Source organism: Archocentrus centrarchus, chromosome 24, assembly GCF_007364275.1.
Source record: "Archocentrus centrarchus isolate MPI-CPG fArcCen1 chromosome 24, fArcCen1, whole genome shotgun sequence".
Classification (NCBI taxonomy): domain Eukaryota; kingdom Metazoa; phylum Chordata; class Actinopteri; order Cichliformes; family Cichlidae; genus Archocentrus; species Archocentrus centrarchus.
In genome coordinates, this window is record NC_044369.1 from 28,252,056 (window position 1) to 28,270,522 (window position 18,467).

At 40.2% G+C, this 18,467-nt stretch overlaps 2 protein-coding genes across 2 annotated transcripts in view; one reads left to right on the top strand and one right to left on the bottom strand.

The window, feature by feature from the left end:
* The window catches only part of il17a/f3 (interleukin 17a/f3), a 3,838-nt gene extending 455 nt beyond the window's left edge, over positions 1-3,383 (top strand). The window contains exons 2-4 of the mRNA XM_030721403.1: positions 512-717; positions 810-953; positions 2,805-3,383. Coding sequence (XP_030577263.1) covers positions 512-717; positions 810-953; positions 2,805-2,928 — 474 coding nt within the window. The 3' untranslated portion in view covers positions 2,929-3,383. The remainder of the gene's footprint in view (positions 1-511; positions 718-809; positions 954-2,804) is intronic.
* Positions 3,384-6,357: 2,974 nt separating this feature from the next.
* stmn4 (stathmin-like 4) lies at positions 6,358-17,804 on the bottom strand. The gene is made up of 6 exons (XM_030721516.1): positions 17,674-17,804; positions 11,314-11,387; positions 10,967-11,062; positions 9,166-9,371; positions 8,332-8,523; positions 6,358-6,492 (listed from the first exon to the last, which is right to left on the bottom strand). Exons 2-6 carry the CDS (start codon positions 11,324-11,326, stop codon positions 6,433-6,435), a joined length of 567 nt encoding a protein of 188 aa, XP_030577376.1. The 5' UTR covers positions 11,327-11,387; positions 17,674-17,804; the 3' UTR covers positions 6,358-6,432.
* Positions 17,805-18,467: the final 663 nt, after the last annotated feature.

The window sequence follows — 18,467 nt, forward strand, 5'->3', positions numbered from 1 at the left end:
AGAATGCCTTTATTGTCATTATACAGGATGTACAATGAGATTGGAGGGCCACTCCTGTTCAGTGCCATGTAACAGAAAATCAAACTCTCTAAATGAAAATAAAAATATTATAAAAATATTATAATCTAGTATAATCAATATGATCAAGAGATATACAGAAAATAAACAATGTGTAAAATATACAAAAAATAGAATGTATAAAAATATATACATACATACCTACATTGGTGCATCTGTACATTGTAAGAAAGTAAATGCGTGTATACATATAATAATGAAGATGATGAATATTGCACTTGGTGAATGAATATTGCACTAGTGAATGAATACTGGATATTACACAATATAGGAATGTTAGATATTGTTCAGTATGAATAATATAATATTGCACAGAGATGTGGGTGCTGCACAGTTACAGTGGGTGAGTGTGTGAGTTCAGGGTGGTGATTGCTCTGGCGAAGAAACTGGCGCCTCAAACCCCCTCTGGTCTGCCCGCTGTACACTTGTTTAGGTGTTGAGAGCTTTGGTGGTCCTGAGTTTGGCCCCCCTGTTGTACGCCACCAGGAAAAGTCAGATGGCTTCAGTAAAGGTGGGGCACAAAACTGGACTGATGGGCAAGAGTGTGAGGCTGGTCCTGGACCCCTCAGTGCTGCCCCAGTTAACCAGAAAATCTCTCTCAAGCATCGCCAACATGTCTCTGTCACCGTGGACGTACAGGTAAGAGGCGTTGCTGAAGGCTCTTTCATTTGATGCTTTTTTTGGGGGGGGGCCGTGCTAATTTGTGTTTTCCTTGTTTCATTGTTTTGCAGTGACTCGTTTGTCCCAAATCGTTTGCCCAGGCGGATCTCAAATGCCCAGTGCCTGACCACTGGCTGTCTGAGCCTGCAAGGGGGAGGGGAGGATAGAGCCCTGGAGGCCAGACCCATCAAGTACGAGGTCCTGGTCCTCCACAGGTGAGCTGCTGCTGTGGAAAATACTTTTAAGGTCACTTTGGACCTGGCTTTGTTGTTGCCACCAGGATAGCTAGGATTACTCTGCCTTCATCATTCCTGGAAAAGCTCATTGAGGAAGTTAATAAAAAGCTACTTGCAGCATTTTCCTCTCTTAATTTGATGCCTTTCCTGTTGAAGCAGGAATGCCAGGAATGCTACTTCCACTGTAATTGTGGAAGCAGACACAATGACTTGTGCATAAAGGACATTAAGAAACCTATAACAGCGAGGAGAACCGTGCAGGTTGACGTGTTTGCAAAGAGATTCTGATAATAGAACACATTCATAGAAAAACAAGATGTTCATGCTTGTTGGAAATTTCTCTCCATATGTCACTCTCTGAATACAAGACAATATGACTGTGCAGGTCTTAAAAGTGAGAAAAGTCTTTCCACTTAACCTAGAAACGAGGAACCCCTGGGTGTTCCCGCGCCGACACTGAGCAATGACATTTTTTTTTTTTTATCCAACGATATGATTATTAATGTTTTTAAAATGTTGATACCACAAACAAAATAGAAAACAGTGGATACATGGCAACATTTTTAACGACTTCATGATTCACAGCAATCAATTATTCCCGCCGACTTCCTGTTAGATCCATTTTTTTCTAGTTTTAAAAAGGGTACTCAGACCTTATCAAACATTTTTTTTCCCTTCAATTTATGCTACGATGTGATATTTTTGTCGCTCTCCTTGTGGTTCATTAGCCTTTTGGTATTTCAGATACATTTTGTGTCCTTCTGGATTCGAGCCAAATTGAAATAATTTTGAATCTGCTGGAATTTCTTTAAACATAATTTTCTCAGGTGTCACTCTGACCTCCTCCCAACATGTTTCAATCTTTCTTCCAATCACAGAGCCTCTGTGCATTCAGTACATATGCCTGGGGTATTTTTTTTTTTTTTATTGTTACCAATTAACTCGGCAGCAGCTACATTATGCTTGCATTAATGAGTGTCTGTGTATGAGTTACACAGCCCTCCGCAAGTGAATGTGTGTGTGTGTGTGTGTGTCAAAGTGTTTACAGAAAACTTTTGATTAATAAAATGTTTTACATTTAGATTAATCATATGCCTCAGTCTTCCAGAAAATATAATCAAATTAGTGCCAAATCAATGCCAGTTGTTACCGTGCTGTGGTGTAAATATGCAGGAAGAGGTCGTTTTATGGTTCTATAATATTGTGATCGGGGCTCTGTGGGGTCATGTCATTTTGCACCTTTGCTGTTTTCATGCTGCAGACGCCTCCCTTGTGGTATTCTGAGATAAGCGCATAAACATCTTAAAATGCCTAAAAGGCATAAGAGGTTGTGTACGGTAATCTGTTTGTTAGTAGGACAAATGCATTTCTGTGGAAAAAGCAGAACCACAATATAAACATATCTGTGTCACTGTTTCCTTTTTTTCCCCAACTACACAACGAAAAAGATAACTTGTAGGTATGTTTTTAAGCCTTTGTTAATAAGTAAGTGTACTTTATGGCACAGGTGGAGTAAGTGATATTATTGTGGCCTCAGCAGTAGGTACATGAAATATACATTTTTTTATGTTTACAACTGGGGCTAAGCTCCGCACAGCTTCAGTGCCTACAGAAAGACCTCAGCACAGCAGCTGCTGCTTTCATTGCACTGAACTAAATGCAGAATACATGTAACTGAATTAGACATAACATTACTTTTTTGTTCACCCCTTTCCTTAGGCTCTTCAATTACAATTCACTTCAAAAAAAATATAAAACTGTAATATTGTTAATCTGGTCATACAAAGATCTGAGTAAATTAATGCACTGATTTTCCCTGTCCCACTACAGAGTCCTGAAACCCTCTAATAAAAAAGGGAGGAAGGCAAGGAAACAGTACGTCTTCAGACTGGGGACAGAGGTGATCACGGCAGGCTGTACCTGTGTGAGGCCCACTGTCATACCTCAGTGGTAGGAAGGCAAAGACTTGTGATGAATGCAGTTCTTTAAGCAAGCAGTTCTTTTTTTACCCTTTATAAATCTGTATTTGGCAAATTTTTTTTAAGTTATAACAGGTTCAAAAGATGAAAGTAATATGTGTAATATGAAAGAGCCACTGTTGACCTCTGTGATGTTTCAGTCCTTGTATTTTACTGGCTTAGCTTAGTGTGCTAGCAGTTAGCAGTAAGACTTGCTTTGTTAGTCTGATAGTATTAAAAAAACTGTAAAGTGCCTGTCTGCCCCCTAGTGGTCAAAAGGTGTTTATTTTAGCTTTAATTCAGGGGTAAATTAGAGTTTATACTTTATATTGTAGACAAAAGAATTTGAGTCTTGAAAGGATTGTTACTGACAATATCATTTGTACATAACAAAATAATATTAATTAATTATTATTTACCTTTTATATATTTGTTCCTAGTTTATTCCTAATTATTAGGCTTTATGTTTTTTAACAGACATTTTATACTGTTTTTATTTAATTGTAAACATCACATTTCTTAATTAAAAATCTGCATTTTTAACGTCTGAATCAGCTGTGACACGAATAATAAACTCAGGTCAATGCTTTTTATTGCAATTTTGAATGTATTCTTTTCACAGTGCTTTTTATGGCAACATGCAGTGGCCTATTTTATGTACTGTGTTTTGCACTCTTCTTTATGTGAAAGTAAAAGTTCTCATTACATACTCACATATGTTCAGCTTTCATTTTAATCTAAATATTAATTGTGTACAGTGGTATTTCAGGCAGGCGCTTAAGTCAGACTCACCTGTAATACTGGCAGATCAGCTGATCTCAGTGTTTACACCAGCAGTTCACTCTGCTGATACCACTCTATGCATCAAATGAGCAAATCTCATTAAGGAAGAGCAATTTTAACTGCTTTAGCCTGCCCACACTTGCTGTCCATCTGCAAGTTGTCTTGCAACCCACCTCCACTTTCCCAACTCCTCCTTTCATGCTGTATCTGACTTACGGCTCAGTCACACTAGTAAACAATAGGACACCAACCTTCTTGCAACTAGGAAAAAAATAGTGGTTGTGCCATGATTTCAGTTAATTTATTTATTTCTTTATTTTTTGCTGTCGGCGACCCACTGCAAATAGTTGCTGCGACCAAGTGCTCATGCAACACTCCCGATCCCAGGGAGGCCAATTTTGATCCAAAGGTGATTGAACAGGTTGCATGTTGGGAGCCAACCTGTCCCCAATCAATCACTGCAAACGCTCTCAGACAGATGGGCGAAGGTTTGGAATTAATTGCCATCTAATTTATAAGCACAGATAGATTATCAACATTTTGCAATCCATCTGAGTCAGTCAACACTGATGAATGCTGCTCACCTGCAACAGGTCTCTTTGCAATAGGGAACTTGACTTCTGTGGTTGCCAGCTGGTTGTATTCTGGTTGCCAAGCACTTGTATCACTTTGCACTTAAATGGTCATTGTGCAGCAAATCTGTGGAGGAATTTCAGATTTTTTGTTTCAACTCTAGGAGGTTCTGATTGGACTCTGAATATGAGTGGTTAATGTGAATTTCTGTTTAATAATAATTTCTCTGTATGCAGACAGTAACAGATTTACAAATTTTGCTGACAGTTAATCACTGTATTGTCACAAGCAGATTGGATGGAATTGCCAAATTGACCCCATTCAATCACAAACAGATATCAGACTTACTCTTATTGTCAATTTATTTTCATCTTAATGCAACAAAGTTGCCTTGAAGACAGCAAGTGGTCTCTATCTTTGAAGCAACCATTTCAAAAGCAATGAAGTGGTTACTTTGAAGTTGATTGCACATAGTCACAATAATTTTGGTTGTGCTGTAGTCTCGAACCACAGGAGACCAATATTGATTGGTCTCCAACCACATGTGAAAACATTCAGGTCATCACATGAATCGGTATCAAAAGTCTAACCATATTTAACTAGAAAATTGTGGAGTAAATCTGAAAATTATGGGAAAAAAAAAACAAAGCCTGAGTTCAGCCAAGCTGTTTTTATTGACCATGCCAAATAGGTACAATCAATCCATCCTTGAAGATCTACAGCAACACACAGTTAACAGCAAGTACAAACCCCATGTTACAACTCCTCTGTTACAGTGCAAACACTTTAGACATTTCAATAAAATCAGAATGCCCAAACGCTGAGCAAATTTTTTTCTTCAGATTAGTCTTTTAGGTTTGAACTCCCTTGAAAATCATGGACAAACAATCAGAGAACACTGACACAAGCCAAAGCAAACAAGGACTGCCGGTTAGTCAGACAAACCCATCGAAACCAAAATGTCTCCAAACTGTGGACTGCTGCCAGTCACTGCTTTGCTGCCTCACAATGTTTTTACTGTATACGTTCACTGCTCTTCTTGTATTGATACCACATGTGCTTTTGAGTTGTGCTTAATGAAATAAGAGTGCAATCAGTGCTCTAAATCTAAGAGACTCAAATGCATGTCACTGATCTACGACTACACTACAGCTAAAGTTTCACAGAGAGCCTGACAAAGGCAGAATACAGCAGAGCTTCCTGACTTTTCAAGTCTATTTTTACCCCCTTTTGCTCCCCTAGAGTACTGTAGAAAGAAACAAAAGACTGGTTATTCATTTCATATTCATAAAGCATTTAGTGAGATTCACTGAGCCCAGCACACACAGACAAACCCCAGACGGAGTGAAAGATCCTAAAAATGGTGCGAAGAATTAGTCTGAGAGCTGTGGACCTGCAGGGAAATGCACTTTTTATTTTTACTGTGAAAGCTGTTTTGTTCTGTTTCTGTGTATTGAATGAATCCTGCAAATAAAAAAGAAAAATGGTTTTGAATTGTGTTGGTTATGGCTGAGGGGGGGGCTCTGAAACTTCATCAGTGTGTCCAGTTTAGATGAAGCACATCATACAGAGTTTCAGGGTTTAGGAGGTAATGATTTGAAATGACAGCTCTCCGCTCCTCAGTTAGTCTAATCGGAGATGAACTGTTTCTCTGGCTGGTAGCATTCACACAATTTCTGCCAGCAGCAAAAGAAAACAAAAACAAAAACCAAAAAAACACAACTTAGTTAATGATACTCAAATATCCTGCAAGCAAATCAGTTTTTACTTTCTGGCTGGAGAAACCACAGAAAACAGAGAGCTATAATTATTTTTCTTTTACTTAGTCATGACTGGATGCAGCTGCTAACCCTCACCTAACAATCACAGCTGTCCCTATTAAAAAACTGTTGATGCCCCCCCCCCCCCCCCCCCCCCCTTTAGAAAAAAGAGTAATTTTAACATCAAGAGTTGGCTAAACTTTTTACAGCTTCCTTAGAATCACTGCAGCATACATCAAATATGAAAACCCAGATCTTCCCCTTATTTGAGTTGCTGTTGAGTTCTTTTGTTTAATGCACTGTTTTTGATTTCCTTTAATTTTTTTTTTTAATAGAATCAGAAGACTCCAAATCTCGCTCTTTTGGCTCCCTCGTGCCACTCGTCTACCGGCAGGCCTCCTCCTTCATCTCCTTGTTCTTCCTCACTTCCTCTGCATGTTTGTCCTGCCAGACAAGCACAGAGACACAGAAACATCAGCGCCATTAGCATTCATGAATATATTTTCATTAATGAGGGAGAGGCTGTTCATAAAGATTTGAATAACCAAACGAGGCCGAGTGGGGAGAACTAAAAACTCTTTTTCATCATGTCTAATATTCGTGTTTGCTTATCAAGCTTGTGAACAGAATAGAAACACAGTATTCAACTGAAGCGCTGCTTTTATTTACGTAACAAAAAAAACATTTTCAGCTCTCAAAGGCTGACATTTTGCTAAATATGCCATTCTCATGTCTGAATTTGTAGCTGAAGCAGTGAAAACGTGAACTCGTTGATTTAGATTTTGTGCTGGACTATTTAAGACTGCAACAGTTGCCTGGCAACTAGCTTGGTTTAAAAGATAAGACATAAGACAGTAAACAGTCATTTTCACACCTTCTGATTCACGCTGGACAGGCAACGCGAAGTGCAACTTCTTGAGTCGTGATCTTTTCAGGTGCTGGTGAGTTAGCAGCCTTCATTTGAAGCTATTAGCTGGCTGCAAGAAAACAATAAAACTGCTGCATCTAACGTAAAAGGCTGTGTCAAGTTCTGCCTTAAGTTGTGCAGCTTCCCCACTTGAAAAGGATGGATTCATCTACGCAGTTTTCCGCAACTGGATTCCACTCAAAAGACCAAACAGTTATTCTCCTTTATCTCCCATTTATTTATCAGTGTATCAGGAAATTTGTTTACTTAACAGTTGGTCCAGAAGCAGGTAAAAACTTAATCTGTTTTAAACAAGAGACAAAATGTGTAGGTTGGCTTTCTTCAAAGCTCTAATCTGTAAGAACCTCCACAAAGACAGTTTGGACCTGTGGGGCTTCTGGTGTGGTCTCAGAGAAGTAAAAAGGCTTCTTTATTACAACATTTGTGGCACCGTCTGAAGGGCCTTATGAGGCCCGCCACTTTAAGCCTCAAACTCCTAAATTATTTAAAATATTGCCACCAAATTTTCAGGGAATGATGTATACACGATAACAAATTACTACAATTACTTTGGTGTTGTTGCAATGAAAAATTGCATCATTATGATGTTATCACGTTGTTGTAATTGTCGTAATCTAATAATCCCTTAACAATCAGAGGTACAGTATACAAGAAAACCTGCATGTCTGATAAAGCGTCAGTGTCTTCTGTATGCACTAATATTATCATAAAGTATTTTTAGAAATGTTGTAGTAGTTATGGTTTCTATCATCTTGGATCTGCCATCTTTCTATCAATATGTATGTTTCAATATACTATGTAATTCTAAATTAGCATGTATGATTTTAATCACTTACTTTAATTAATAAAAGTTGCATAAAATGACATAAAATGCTGTTAATGTCATAAAAAGTGCAATTAAACAAGAAAACCTTGAAAATACATTGATTTTGTAAAACATGCCTGTCAAAAAGCCGTTACCATGGAAACATCAAAAGTGGTGAACTTGACTCATTTTGACACACTTGTTGCCAGATACATTTTAGTTAAAGTCACCGAGTTCGGTGCTTCTAGCTGAAGCCGTTCAGGAGCTAAACGATGTCTGGACAGGGTTACAATGAGCCACAAACAGTGGCTGTCCTCCAATACTTGCTGACTATTCAGAAATAATGGTCCCACATGGGAGCTGAACCCCCTGCTCTGACTGGCTGGTGTGTAAAAAAAAACCCACATAAAGCAAGTATTGTTTGAGATCAGTTTCACAGTTTTCTCATCAAAGTCTAGGGGACGCCGCTCATCACTATAGTTACTCCAAAACACCCTGAAATATAGAGTAGTACAGTCTAGCTGCCTTGTTTTCGCCTTGTTCAGAGTACCTTCTCCTGCAGCCTTTCCAGCATGGCTGCCAGCAGGGCCTCCCTGTTCTCCTTGTTGGCCTCCATCTTCTGCTCGAGCTTCTCCTTGGCATTCTTAATGAAGTTGTTGTTCTCCTCAAAGGCCTTCTGGATCACCTCACGCTCGTGCTCCCTCTTCTCCGCCAGGTGCTTCAACAGCTCTGCCTCCTGGCACTAGAGAAAGATGGAGAAACTAAGGCGGCTGCTCGTCTTTTACAGAACGCTCAGGCTTCAGGTGATAAAGATAAAGAGGTGATAAAAGTTTTTATGTGGTTCAGCTGAACTTTAAGCACGATTTAGGGTACAAGATATGTTTTTTTCATAACCTGCTAATAAGTTAGATCACTATGAGCCACTAAATCCAAAGAAATTTGAATTATCATGGTCACAGATCGTTCACAGGATCCATCCTCTAACCTGTGGCTCAACTATCATTTCCCTCTCTGTACCTTTCCCCCTCCTCTCTCTTGCCCTCTCTCCATCACCCTCTCTGCTTGATGAATATGAATCATTGTATTTGTGTCCTCACATGACTGTCTTTGCTCTTTCATGTCCCTCGTTTCATCTTCCCCGCCTTCCCCCAGCTCAGTTCCTCCCTTTCTTTCTGTACACTCGAATATTCCCTCCCACTTTTCTTTTATTAACTTTAAACCTTTTTTGCTCTCTCATTTTGATAAATTATACAGGACACAAAGAGAGTGGTAACAGATGTTTAACAATGCCTGCATGAGCTACAAATAGCCGGTGTCAGAGCTGCGGTTCAGCATCCGTCTTTCTGGTGGTTAAGATGACACTCCCGCTTCTTCTCCCCCTCACCTTTCTCCTCTCCTCGGCCGCTTCCAGCTTCTTCTGGATCTCCTCCAGGGATGGGTCACGGCGCTGCGGCATGGAGGCATTGAGTTCTGGCACGCCATCAAAAGACGGGGGCTTGAGGATGACCTCGAAGGCCTGGCCCGATGCGCGTTTGTTCAGCTCAATGACTTCTACGTCTTTGATGACACACCAGCCCAGGTCCACTGCATCTGTGTTGTTGGATAGTGGCGATGTTTAGATGATCCATTTACTGTCAGGGTTTAATCAACAACCTCGTGTCTTTGGCTCAAGTACAAATAATTACAATCAACAACATTAGGATTTAAATCTTGGGGCTGTATTAGTGGCTCTAAAGGCTCAGGTTAGTTAGTTTTTTTCTACGTGTAACAAAAAGCAGCTCTTCCTGCAGAATGAGTCATTCCTGTGCGCTGGTACCTCGAAAAGGAGGAGGGCTGAGATATCGGAGGGGAGTTTTCCTTTTTTTTTGGCAATATATTTATAAATAAACACAAATTCTGGCCTTTCCTCACAGCCACAGTGGGCAAGGCAGCTTTTGTTTAAATTCCAGTGATTCATCTTAAGGTGGACTAATATGCTGTATCCAGAGGTTTGAGAGTGGACCTATCTATAAATAACACGCCTGCAATCCAAACCAAAAGAAAGATTAATTTCAGTTTTCACTTTGATTAAAAAAAAAGTAATGTGCTTAAAAAGTGGGTTTTTCAACCTGATCAAACCAAATGCCCAGGTATTTATACAGTTTCACACTTATTAGTCAAATACATTTAAAAATTGCACCAGTCAAAACTGTGATAGACAAAACAAACTGGCTTCATCTTTTCACAGTTTAAAACCTGAAATATTTTTGAAGGCAGTTAAATCACAGCTATATATTTAGAGTGGTGGCATGAATGAGATATGTGCAGGGATAAACACATGTTTCATCTATAAAGATATAGAATTTATGATATTTCAATGCAAAGGAGATGCTGGTATAAATGGAAATTCAGATATTCCAAGGACAGAACCTTGGGGAACTCCTTCTGTAACTGGGAGAGAAGAGGCGTGAATACTGGCTAAGCACAGGCAGCTACAGCGTCAAAACATATTTGTAAAAGTATAAAGTGGTCAACTGCACCAAAGAAGTAGCAGTAATAGTGCATTGCTTAGACTTAAACTCAGGCTGAACTGCAAAATATAAATTATTTCAAGTGATCACAAACAGATACTCATGTGGTTTTGCCAGACAAGGGAGTTTTGGATGTTTGACTTTATTCAGAGATCTAGAGGAAGAACATAGAGAGTCTTCCAAGCTGTACAAATGATGCCAAGATTAAAAATAGGTGTTATATATTCATTTGCTAATTCAAATGAGCAAACAGCACCAATTTGCAGTCGCTCCTGATTTGTTATAGCTTTAAAAGCTATGAAAATTGTGATGTAGGGAAACAGAAGTTCTTGCCCTGAAAACTGATAGATCACTTTTGGCTCCAAAGGCTTATCTAGAAAGCTCCAGAAGTGGTTTCAAAGCTGTGTCAAAAGAAACAGCCGGCTTCTACTTTTGATAGTGGAGATAAACAGTGGGCCTGGGTTAACTGCAAATCTAATATGATATCTATAGCTGAGATTTTCTGTGTCTGGTCCTAGTTGCTCAAGTAGATCCTGGTTTTAGATCTGAATTTGAACAGATAGTGAGAGGGACTTGAGGAGCATCAAATGCCAACCACAGTGATAAGAGTCTGCTCGCTTTGATGCCTGCATCCCTTTATAATCGCCGACACTTGTGTGAATGAGATTTTGTTACCTTCTGCCTTGTAAGCAGGGTTTTCTGCAGTGTGTGGGTTCAGGCACGAGCAGAACAGAGACACCAGGGGGAGCTCTTTGACCTTCTCTTTATAGGCTGAGGACACACACACACACACACACATACACACACACACACACACACACACACACACACACATCTTATTGAAGATCAAGCTGAATCATGAGCAAGCGTTCGAAGACTGATGATGTAATTTATTCTCATTATGTTATAACATAATAATGACAAGCTGCATGACACATATAACGCATCAGTGCGGCATACTGTTTAAAGCAGAGGAACAGGGGTGTGTGAGGTGAATGAGTTTCTGCTGTGACTGCATTTACCTGCCAGAGTCATGGTCTCACTGCGTATGTAACTCTCCAGGGATGCTGAAGATCCTTCTCACTCTGTCAGAGAGCTGCGCAGGGACAGAGACAGAGGGGGGAGGATCGAATGAAGGAGCTTCAAAGGGCACACAATGAATCTGAGAAGCAGTGGCTGAGGAGACAGTTACCAAGAAACAAATCTGTAGAGTGCTTGTATATCTCTGCCAAACAAAAGAAAATCCTCCAGTTCTGGTTTTCCCTCAAAGTTTGCCTGAAATCTGAGTCAGCCAAGTGTGAGAACTTTCTGAAGTTTCAGTGTTGTTGTTTCATTAAAAAAAGGGAAAAAAAAGGAAAATATATCTTGCTTATATAGTAACTTATGCTGTTTAGCAAGATATAGTGACTTATGCTGTTTAGCATAAGTCACTATATCTTGCTTATATGTGTTGAGCAACTTCCCTTCTTTATCAGATGAATGTGAAAACAGCCATCTGCACAGTGATGCTAACATCCAACTGAAGTAACAGTAAGTAAAACATATTTAGGTTAAGGGGCACGTGTTTCCCTCTACAAGTCTCCTCTGGTGTGTTGCCGTAAATCAGCCACAGCGGGCGGGGAAGAAGCAGCTGTAACTCTTTGAGAAGATGTGAGAAAGGAAGAAGTTGGTAAAAAAAAATACCAAAGCAGCCAAAGCAGCTTGCTTTCAGTGTGTAGCAAATGTTCTTCAAACCTTTAAAAGACTGTCTCTCCTAACAAATCATTCATCATTCAACAATAATTCTGTATATTTTTCAATGAATTTGGAGACTGAACAAAAGCAAACTGCACTACGGCAGAAAGGCTGCAGAGTAGCAACTGCTACATCACTCTGTCCCCTCCCCATCTGTCAGATGGTCTCAACAACACTGAATTGATGTGCCTTTGCTATAAATCTGTCTCTCATTCTACGTAGAATCCCAAAGCAACCAAAACGATCACACTGGTGAATAAAAAGATTTTTTTTTAACTCTTAACTGTATTTCAATGAACCCGATCAACACTAAAATGGACATGCTTTCCTGCATCATTGGTGCTCTAAAATTTTTTGTATGCTAATTGGATAATCGTATCCTTTCAGATTCTGGGAGTGCGCTTACACAGCGTCCTGACCTTTCCTCAGTCCAGTGCACACACTAATTAAGTTTGCTTAAATCCTGGTGACCGGTATCGTTTGCACTCTTAGCATGAGGATACACACCAGTAACAGTTCGACTTCATGTAACCGTTTTCTACCACAGTGGGAGACGTGCCAGTGGTTCTTGATGACGGTCCAATTGAGACCTGTGGTATCTCAAGAGCTTTCTCATTGTGTTTTAAAGTTAAATCTTTAATAGCAAATTAGAGTCAAAAAGGAAGATGAAGCGGGGCACGCTCATTGGCTAATGACTCACTGACCTCAGGTTTAAAAACCCAAAGACAGCAACAACCAAAATGTTCAGCTTCAGGCTACACAATGGGACTTCCACTAACCAATGGACAACATCACCATCACCATACAGTCTATGTGCATAATGTGGCCTGGTGCTATTACCTATAGATAGAGTGGAACTCGCCATCTTGAAAACACAGAGAATGGAGTTTTGTGGGATGCAAGTAGTTTTAGTGCCCCAAAACAAATGAGCAAAAAAGTGGTCCCAGGTAAGAATCAATGTTCAGTCTCCCAGTTGAAAGCCAGATGTGTTTTGAGTCATGTCCACTCCACCTGTGGGCCTATTACAGTCAGTATTTGTCACTCCTGTTAAGTATGAATACTCAGTTTCTCATTTTAGGAATACCTGTATGTGTTGTTTCTGACATTAGGAACAAACGACTGGTTATTTCGTCTCTCACTGACATTCCTTAGTGTTTGGTTGCCACGTTGCTGCTACTCTCTTCCTAAGGCCTCAGTCACGCAGGCTTAGAGACTGGTCAGTGTATTCACTGACTGGTTAGCGCGTGGTTGCTGGAGGTATTTGGCTGTCACTTGGTGAAATCTGTTGCAAAAGCAAGAAGGTGCTGCCACCAACAACAACATTGCCCTTACTTTGGTCGCTAGTAGATTGCCGCAGTCACCTGCAGTTTGCTAACTGACCACCTAGCAGGTGTGAAAGTTGAAGAAGTGTGATGCTAACTGGAAATGGATAACGGTCACTTTGCAGATAAACGTTGTGCCTTACCACTGCAACTAACACATTTAAAAAGGTGCAACTTTTACAATGAAGATGAATGTTCCTTGTTTCCAGTTTGGATCGTATTCACAGTTCCAGTACCGCTTAGCGAGTAGTTGGCATTTGTTTGCAGACAAGCTGGCATCCTCCATGCAAACTCGGGGTGATTGCAACAGTCTGCTAGTGACCAAACCTATCACAAGGAGGTTTTTGGTGAAGCACTGTATTTGTGACCAAATTTACCTAGCCACAGCAAGCAACCTCCAGCAACTACTCACAAATTGGTCAGGGAATGCACATATTTCCCTTGCAAACAGTGGGTACCAGCATGTCACTGACCTGTTTCCAGGCCTGTATGTCTAGGATTTAGCAATTGATTTCACAGTGACTGCTACTGACTTCTAGCAACCACTTGCAACCAGTTGGGAAAAATGAATTTTAGTGACCAGTGGCTTTCCAGGCAATCGCCAACCAGTTTCTAGGCCTGTGTGATTGGGGCCTAAACATCCAATTTAATATCACAGTGAACTAATATTAAATGGGATGCTAAGCTAGCTAACCAGCCTAGCTAATAACTCTCCAAGCTCCACCTTGTCATCTAAATGTGGCCACATTCACAAAACCAAGATAGCCATAACTGAAATGGAAAACTCAAGGTTTTAACATCTTTGTTAATAGCTGCAACAATCTGAAAGTTACTTTAGTTTGTAGTTTAGCTTCTAATCTTGATATTCTCCAACACTGTTATTAAGGTGCTGCTGGTGTTTGAACCTTGGATAATGCCACACTAGTCGCCACTTTTACGCTTGCATTTAAGCAAATAACCATATTTCCCAAAAGGTCTGTGTCTATCTGTCTGTCTATAAATGAGCCTGTCGGCATGCCTGAACAGTACTTTGCTCCACATAGTGACAGAAGTGTCCTAATGAGACAACCTAAGTTACAGAGGAAGACAGATATCTCATTATATTGCAGAGCTGAAGCTCACCTGGCCACCCTGACAGGGTTCCCTGAGGGACAAACACAGACAAGGACACACACACACATTTACACACAAGCGTACACACATACTAATCAAGCAGTAAACAACCTGCTTTACTGCACTATTGGAATGCGCGCACACACAGACACACACACAGGCACACATGCAGCTGCTTCTCATCTTATGAAACCACCCAGGCTGCAGATCAATGCACTGCTTCCTGCAGGAGTAAGAGACAGGCAGAGAGAGAGGGAGCAGTGTGTGCAAGAGGAAACATTTGGGGTCGTGTTGATGGGAAATTTTGCTGACGGTTGCTTTATAGGCGGGTGAGGTTTTTCATTATACAACTGTATGATATTCATAGAATTTTGATCTCAGGGGATCACTGCTCCTCAATTTGTTCTGAAGGTAACATTTGTACTGTAAAAAAATATACAGACTGCTTGACTGCTTTGGCTGCTAGCAGATTTCCACATTTGCCTCTCGTGTTTGTCTGCAAACACTTGCTAACTACTAGCTGAGCGGTAGTAAAATTTGAACAAGTGTTATGCAAACTGGAAATAAAGAAGGTTCACCTTCAAAGTAAAAGCTGTGCCTCACACCTGCAGGCAAAATATTTCAATAGGTGCTACTTTTACTTTGAAGGCAAATGTTCCAAATAATTTTTACAGTTTCACTGTACCTCAGTTCAATTCAATTCAATTCAATTTTATTTATATAGCACCAAATAACAACAAACAGTCGTCTCAAGGCGCTTTGTACTGTGGGTAAAGACCCTACCTCAGCTGGTATCCAGTGTTTGGATACATGGCCATCACTTCCAAGCAAACTACAGGCGACCGCAGGTGCAACAACATGCTAGTGACCAAAGCAATAACAAGGAAGTTTTTGCCAACCAGTCAGCGTATACACATTTTTCCCTAGCCACAGGTTGGTTGCTTGGGAAAAAGGGGGGTCACTCTCTAGGCCTTTGTAACTCGGGCTTTGGGAATCATTTTCCCAGAGATGGCTATCAACTTCCAGCAAATACTTGCACAGTCAAGGAATACTCATTGTTCCCCCATGGCCAGTGCTTCCCAGATTGTTGTGGACTGGTCTTAGTGTGACTGGGGCCTTATTCATTTGATCCTGCATCGTCATCATGATTGTCACATACCCAAAATGGCCGACTAGTTAATGTCACATGATTAGCGGTCAACAATTTTTGGCACATTTGTTTATTTATCCCCCCTTGCAAAGAGCCAGGTGAACAAAATATATGCTATTTATATTTTTATGCTAACAAGATAAAGTACCCAGCAGTCATGTTAAAAAAAATTGACAAGGGTTAGCAGAAATATGAATCTCATTCTGATAAGTAAGTCCACATAAATTATTGCTTTTATAGGTTGCTCTCAGTATAAAAGTGCTGGTCGGAAGATTTTTGAGCCATGCTAATTTTTTCCTTCCATTTCCAGTCATTGTGCTAAGCTAAGCTAGCAATTTCAGTAGGCTCACATTTACTAATGTTTTATATTTTTCTACATTTTACAATTAAAATTGCATTCAGTTACTTTTTGATTGCCTTTCTAATAAAGAAGAAAGACTGTATGCCCCTGTAGATGTTTCCTCAGGTATGATATTTATATTATTGACAGCCTCCTGGTAAAGTAATATTAGAGCACTTAAAGCTTAAAGCTATTGTTGAATTTCGGGCGTGTCTGGATGAGCATGTGACCATATATTCATCTGACCTGTGCCCTTTCCTGCATGTCTTCCCCAGTATCTCTCTCCTTACTTTCCTGTCTCTCTACCTACCTAAAGAAGGCAAATAAATATCTTTTAAAAAGATATTCATGTCCACTGAAATGGTCAGCTGGCAGCTGCAGGTTGCTCAGAGCAATGAGCATTGATTTAATGTGTTCCAAAGACATGAATGCTAATGGATGATTTTAAATTGGCCGTGTTTATAACACCTGTAAAGTGCTTTAAGTGTACAGAATAAAGCACTGCATAGAATGAATGTATGGTTAAATGTGGCTTGTAGTCTAAAGTGCTATGAGTGGTTAGTAAGTATTATATAAATGTGCTATATAAATTTCTATTCCAAATTCTTTCTCACCATCACCAAACTACATTTATTTTTTACTTGTCACAACTCTAACTCCTTTCTCCCCAACACCTTTCTCATCTCACTCAATTTATTCTTGAGAGTAAAATTTCTGGAAATCTACTGAATTTTTCAAAAAGCTCAAATCCTTCATATCTTAATATCTGACAGACACACACTTTCAGCCATTCCAGCTGATATTTTTCTTGAGCTGATATGAAGTTTTCTAAAAGTAGACGTCTCATTTCTATTTTCACATACAGCGCAGAGCGGTGACACCCTCAATGTCGTTTCCAAGAAGAACTTTTTTCCTGTTTCCATGGGAGCAGGATTTGATGTACTAGTTATGTATGTTTTCCAAATTGCATTTACACGCGCCTGATTGTTTCTAATAATACTCTGATTGTACTAGTCTGATCTTACAGCACCTTATTCTTACACTAAAGTTTCCACACGTTCTTCACAGTGAATACAAATATCAAACTCTAGCAGATAAAACATTCCTGTGACACTTTCATGAGGTATTTTGACTAAGATTTTATAGATTGTTTTGCCACTGTGGTGTTTTTTTTTTTTTTTTACCTAAAACCTGCACAAACAACGGTCTCGACACATGTACAGTACATTAATCAGTTAAACGTGATATTACTAGTACAAAAAAAAATAAATGTGCAGAATTAAAGCGCATTTTTCCTCTTGTTTTCATGCCCTTTTCCATCTCTGTTATTCCTCTGGCTTATGCACAAACAGGTAAAAAACACCCTCCATTTTCTCCCCTCTCTCTGTCTCCCTCTCCCTCCTTAAATCAGAAACAAAGCTGCATTTGCACATATGGAGGATCAATAATAAATGACATTTCACACCGTACAGTTTGACGGTACACTCAGTTCTCTCCCTTTCTCCTTTTTCCCCCTTCGCCTATCAGCAGGAATCTTCGCCGCCGCATCATCACTCTGCTTTCCTCACCCTCGCCCCATTCCACGCTGACACACTTGAAAGCACGCACACGCAGGTAGGATTCTGTTATGCAATGAAACCCAACCTCGAGAACCCGAAGTGGCCTAAGTGAAGCACAGATGTGCGCAGCTGTGTGTTTGGAGATGCAGGTGCTGCAGACTTACCCCCCTCTGTCCCTGTATTCTCTGCTGCTGATGGTGAACCGGTGACTACGGTTACCCCGTCTGGCTGCAAGGATGCAGGCGCCGGGCAGCAGCATCAGCAACAGCATCAATGCTGCCTCCATGACATCACCATGGAGACACCTCATTGGTCTGAGATGCTGCCAGCATCTGAGACTTGCAGCCAATGAGGGCAGAGAGGAAGGATGGTGGGGAGGGATGTCAGCTCTTTGTGTTTTACTGCAGGGTGGGTGGTAGAATCAGTGTTTTAATGCATGGCGCAGGAGCGTGTATGCGTACTGTGCGTGTGAGAGAGTTCAGTGAAGTAGAGTGAGAAATTAGGGAAGATTTGTGTGCATGTGCCTCTAAGTCTGTCTCAGCATGGGGCTCAGCCAGGAAGCACACAGGACTCTAAATTATTAAACACAGGAATGAGTAGAAAACCTTTTGCAGCTCTGAGCACATGCAGTCTATCACACATGTTTGTTACTGCAAGTTCTGATCAAACTACAAAAATAATAGTTCTACTACAGAAGCGCACAAATGGCATTAAACTGTTATTTTACACTGTTTGACTGCTGAAATCTACAAAAACTTGTACTCTACTGTATAGACTATAAGCTTTTAAGCCTATACCTGTTTGATTCGTATTTGCCATTAAAGCCCTTGTTTTAGCGCTCCTACTGTAGCATCCATCACAGTTCACCTCATCACCTCAAGCCTGTAGATTTTAATATAACTACAGCTGTTACCTTCTGTGCTCTACTGCCTCTATTTCTATTTTTTAACTTCAGAAT

Coding starts and splice junctions, on each gene's coding strand:
- stmn4 (XM_030721516.1), bottom strand. Junction 8,524..9,165: donor CGGCCGAGGAGAGGAGAAAG/GTGAGGGGGAGA, acceptor ATCTTTCTCTAG/TGCCAGGAGGCAGAGCTGTT. Junction 6,493..8,331: donor TGGAAAGGCTGCAGGAGAAG/GTACTCTGAACA, acceptor CTTGTCTGGCAG/GACAAACATGCAGAGGAAGT.